The sequence below is a fragment of the Corvus brachyrhynchos genome, unplaced genomic scaffold (assembly GCF_000691975.1).
Source record: "Corvus brachyrhynchos isolate BGI_N302 unplaced genomic scaffold, ASM69197v1 scaffold193, whole genome shotgun sequence".
In the NCBI taxonomy this organism is placed as follows: Eukaryota; Metazoa; Chordata; class Aves; order Passeriformes; family Corvidae; genus Corvus; species Corvus brachyrhynchos.
This window is the reverse complement of record NW_008237087.1, coordinates 396,133-400,654: the sequence shown is the minus strand read 5'-3', so window position 1 is coordinate 400,654 and position 4,522 is coordinate 396,133. Positions and strand designations below refer to the sequence as shown.

At 65.4% G+C, this 4,522-nt stretch overlaps 1 protein-coding gene across 1 annotated transcript in view; it reads right to left on the bottom strand.

The window, feature by feature from the left end:
* Positions 1 to 4,522, bottom strand: part of KMT2D (lysine methyltransferase 2D) — a gene marked incomplete at its 5' end in the record, with an annotated part of 23,600 nt that overhangs the window by 13,976 nt on the left and 5,102 nt on the right. Inside the window, 13 exons of the mRNA XM_017728676.1 lie at positions 3 to 731; positions 870 to 920; positions 999 to 1,072; positions 1,352 to 1,596; positions 1,699 to 1,783; positions 2,078 to 2,251; positions 2,386 to 2,490; positions 2,802 to 2,876; positions 3,284 to 3,473; positions 3,558 to 3,682; positions 3,973 to 4,089; positions 4,184 to 4,327; positions 4,409 to 4,522. The exon at positions 4,409 to 4,522 is cut by the window's right edge and continues 99 nt beyond it. Of these exons, the coding sequence (XP_017584165.1) occupies positions 3 to 731; positions 870 to 920; positions 999 to 1,072; positions 1,352 to 1,596; positions 1,699 to 1,783; positions 2,078 to 2,251; positions 2,386 to 2,490; positions 2,802 to 2,876; positions 3,284 to 3,473; positions 3,558 to 3,682; positions 3,973 to 4,089; positions 4,184 to 4,327; positions 4,409 to 4,522 (2,228 nt within the window). The remainder of the gene's footprint in view (positions 1 to 2; positions 732 to 869; positions 921 to 998; positions 1,073 to 1,351; positions 1,597 to 1,698; positions 1,784 to 2,077; positions 2,252 to 2,385; positions 2,491 to 2,801; positions 2,877 to 3,283; positions 3,474 to 3,557; positions 3,683 to 3,972; positions 4,090 to 4,183; positions 4,328 to 4,408) is intronic.

The window sequence follows — 4,522 nt, the reverse complement described above, 5'->3', positions numbered from 1 at the left end:
CCCGGGCTCTGCGGCTCTACCTGAGAGACCCGTGGGGTCATGGGGGCTTTGAAGACGTCGGCCGCCTTCAGCTCCGCCGGCGAGAGGTGGGGGCCACCCGGGGAGTCCCCGTAGCCCATGGCAGAAGCGTAGCCGGGCGAGCAGACCCCCAGGCTTCCCCCATCCTCCTTCTTCACCTCCAGACCCTTCTTCTGCTCCCCGAAAGGCAGGGGAGAGAGCAGGGCCTCAGGGGGCCGCGCCCCAGGACTCCCTGGCACCGAGAGGTTGTCCAAGGAGGGGCACCGAGGCTTCAGGAAGGGGTCGGGGGTGCCGGGTTGGTGCCGGGGGGTGCCAGGCGGCGTGGGGTGGAAGTCGGGGGGAGCGCGGGGGGCTGTGAGGGGCTGGGGCTGGCCAGGGAAGGGCTGGAAGGCAGCGCCCGACGTGGGGCTCTGGCCCAGGGGCGAGGGGAAGCGCGGCTCCAGCGAGTAGGCGGGGGCCGCGCCGTAGGGATCGTGCGAAGGCACTTGGGCGGGGGACTGGGGCGGGAGCTTGAGGAAGAGCTCGCTGGGAGACTCCGGTCCCCCTCCGGCACCCGCTGGGGGCTTCAGGAAGCCCTCGCCGGTGGCGGGGGGGCTGCTGATGTAGACGGGCTGTGCCCCTGGCGGCACCGGGATCCGCAGGTGCAGCGAGGGCCTCTCAGGCTTGCGCAGTCCCTCCCCTTTGGTCTGCTTGTTGATCTGGCTCTCGGCCTGCTGCAGAGAGAGCCGGGCCATCAGGGCTGGGGGCGCCCTCCTGCCCTCCCGGTGGGGAGGGGACGGGCTGGAGGTGGGTACACCGTGTCCCCCAGGGCTGGGCCGGGGCCGCCGGGCACCTCCCCGCGCCTCACGTACCTTCTGCTCCTTGTTGATGCGATGAGCCGCCCGGTTATCTTTGGCCTTTTGCTAACAAAGACACGAAGCCAGCTGACTTGCAGCCCCCGGCGCCCCGGCCCCCCACTCCGCTGACCTCCCAGCACTCACCAAATACGGGGCTTTGTCCGTGGCAGGGACTTTCCTCCAGAGCTTCATGATCTGCTTGCAGCGGCTCGACCAGTCTGGGAGTCCAGTACGAGCAGATGAATGGGAGAAAAGCGACATTAGCCCAAACCTGACGAGCCCACCCACATCCTTGGTGAGTCACTGTCCCCCCCTTCACGTGAGACACAGCCCTGTGCCTGGGAGATGGAGCTGAGACCCCCTGCCCACTTCAGAGAACACTTCAGTGCCACAACAGCCGGGATCTCCCCTCCAGAAAGGCACCAGGGGAGTCACGCTCCACCCACAGCCCCACCCCTCACCCCAGTGGGGTGGCTGCAGCCCCCCTAGAGCCCTACCTGGATAATCCTGCTTGAGGTTGGGGAAGTTCATGTTGGCGTAGAGGACGGGGGAGATGGTAGAAAGCTCGCCCAGCTCCTCATCCTTCTCCCAGCGCTGCAAACTGCGCTGGTTGTAGGACAGCCCGTCACCCTCGCCCTCCGTCGTGGGCGTCGTGGGGGTCGAGGGGGTGGTGGCGGCCGAGCTGCTGGCCCAGGGGCTCTCAGGCTCGCAATGATCTGGGCTGAAGAAGCCACTCCGTTCCCTGAGTGGAGAGGAGTGTCACAGATCATCAGGGTGTGAGGGAAGAGTGGGTGCCACGACACCCCGCAGTTCAGCTCCTCCAAGGAGGGGACTCTTTAAGTACCTGTTATCGAGGAATGGGGACTGGCAGACCCCCGAGTAGGAGTCCAAGGAGACAGATCCAGACAGCGAGCCCAGGGAAACGCTCCCTGTGAGGGAAAGGAAGGGGGTTGGAGGGAAGGCAAAGCTGGGGCACAAATCTGCACCCGCCCTGGGGGCAAACAACCCCCAGATAGCACAACCCCCAAAATGCTTCTCATGTTCACCCCCAGAGCAACAGGGAATACCCAGGAGCCTGAGCTCTCGGGTACCACAGGCACCACTGCTCTCCAAGCATGTCAACCCCATGAGTTTGGCTTTCCTGGGCCTGGCCATGAGTCCTGCCCTTCATCACACCCTCCAGGGACCTCCTGGGTGACAGGGGCTCTGCCAGTTCCACCCACCCTGCCCCGAGAGCTGGAGATCTCCTTGCAGGAACGGCCGCTGTGCCCGGCTGGGGTCCTGCCCGGCCTCCATCCCCGCAGCCACGCAGTTGAGGGGCTGCTCCCCACGCTCCGCCGAGCCCAGCACGTCCTTGAAGAGCTGCTGCACGTCTTTGCTCTCCATCTTGGGCAGCTCTGCAGGGGCAAAAGCAGGAGCTGAGCCACCACAGCGTGCAAATGCCACACTGATGGGAAATGGAGAAAGCTCGGGGTCACGGTCCTGGGACCGCTATGGCTTCAGCAGACGAGGGGGTACAGGATGGTCTCACCTTCCGTGGGGATCTTGTCGAGGTCAGAGCTCAGCGCTCCCTCGCCAGGGGTGGCTGGTTTTTCAGTGTCCCCAGGGTCTGGAGAATCCTTCGGCTCATCAGCCCCTGCGAGGAGGAATCAGGAAGTGCCCTCAGACTCCTGGGGCCCCCCAGCTCAGTGCTGGGGACCCCCAGGGGCAGCCCCCATCATCCAACAAGGGACAGGAGTGCCTCGGTCCTCCAGCGACGCCGCGCCACGTGGGGGCGCTCTAGGCGCCACTCTATGGTCACCAGCATCATGGGGAGGGAACCATAGAGGTCAGCCCTGCCTAGAGGGGCCCCCTCAACCATAGAGTTCCGTCTCGATGGTTGCAGGCGCCATACGCCCCGTGGAGGACTCGGCCATCGAGGGGTCCCGTGGGGGTCCCGGGGCTCACCCAGGTCCTCGGCCTTTGCGTCGTCCTTGCCATCGTCATCCGGAGCGGCAGCGCTGCCATCGGTGCTGTCGTCCCCTGCAGGGCACCCCAGGATTCAGTGAGGAGGGCCAGGACCCCACAACCCGCCCGGGGTCACTCCCTGACCCCCAGCGTCCTCCTACACTCCTCAATGGCAGCCCCCAAGAGTTCTCAGCATTCTCCAACAAGCTCAGGGATGCCCAACAACCCCCTAGCCATCCTCAGCCATCCTGGCGACCGCGACAACTTCCAACAAACCCGGGGACCCCGGCTGTTGTGGAACAACCCCAGGAACAATCCCCAACCATCCTCAACAACCCCAGGGATCCCCAACCAACTCCAGGGACCTCCAACCACACTAGGAACCCCCATAAACCCCCGGAACCCACAACGACCCCCCACTAACCCCTCTCCTGGACAGCAGCCACGGTTTGGGTTGCAGACCCACTCCTGGCCACACTCACCTCGGGGATGGGTGGGGGTCTCCCTCCTGTCCGGGGTGCCCCCCAGAAGTGCCCCAGCCAGGTTGGGGTCCCCCTTGGGCCTTGGGGCACCCTGGCCCAGGGAGGGGCGGGCGGCCCCGTCCCCCACTCCGCCCGCTGCCAGCAGCGCCTTCCGGCTCAGGTCCATCAGTGCCTTCCCAAAAAACGCCTCCTGGAACGGGAGGGTTCCGTCAGCATTGGGGGGTGCCCTCCATCCATCCCCCCCATCCATCTCCAGCCCCTCCATCCATCCTACCTGCAGGTATGGAGGGAACATGTCCTCCAGCTTGCTCTTCTTCCGTCCCCGGCGCTTTTTCTTCTCGTCCCCCTCTCCTGAGCCTGGATCCAGGCCGGCCTCGGCTGGGACATCACCCGGAGCCCCTGCAACGGCCCCCCCAGGAATGAACACTCGCCCCCCCAGAAAGGGTCCAGAGCTGTTCCTGTGCCACTGGCACAGCGTTGTGAGGTGCAACCTGAGGGCCCCTCCACATCCCTGGGGGTGAGAGAGGAAGCGGAAATGGGAAGGGGTTGAAAAGAGAAAGAATGGTGCTGGAAAGGGGAAAGAAAAAAAGAGGGAAAGGGAAAAGAGGGAGGGGGGAAAGGAGGAAAAGGAGGGAAGGGAGGAAAGCAGAGAAGGGGAAAAGGATGGAAGGGGAGCCACTGGGCCCTACCATCCTCAGGGTGTCCTTCGGTGCTCAGCCCCTCACGCCCCACGTCTGGCAGCACCGCCGAGACCTTCTTGAGCCGCGTGTGGGACTTGCGCTGCCGCACCATGAACCCGCCGATGCCTGGGGGGCAGAGAAGGAGGGGGGATCACAGTGGGGCCTGGAGGGGTGGGTTACAGAAGAGCCCGGAAGGGTTCAGGGCCTGTGGGACACTCACCGGGCCGGTACGGTTTACGCTTCCTCTTCTTGCACTCCTCAGGGTCCTCCAGCCCCTTCCCCGAGTCCCCGTCAGCTCCAACGTCGCGGTCGGGGCTGGCCGGAGCCTCGAGCTTGATCTCACACTCCATGTGCTCCACACCCACTGCCAGAGGGGTGCACATGAGTGGGGTCCCCTGGCACCTCCACACTGCACGCCCCCAGCTCTCCCGCTGGCAACACCCACCCTCGGCTTTGAGCAGCTCATCCGTGTCCAGGTCACCGTCCTTCTTGTCCTCAGGGCCCAGGGGGTCACCCCCCTCCAGCCCCCCATCCCCGTTGAGGGCGCCTCGGCCCTTGC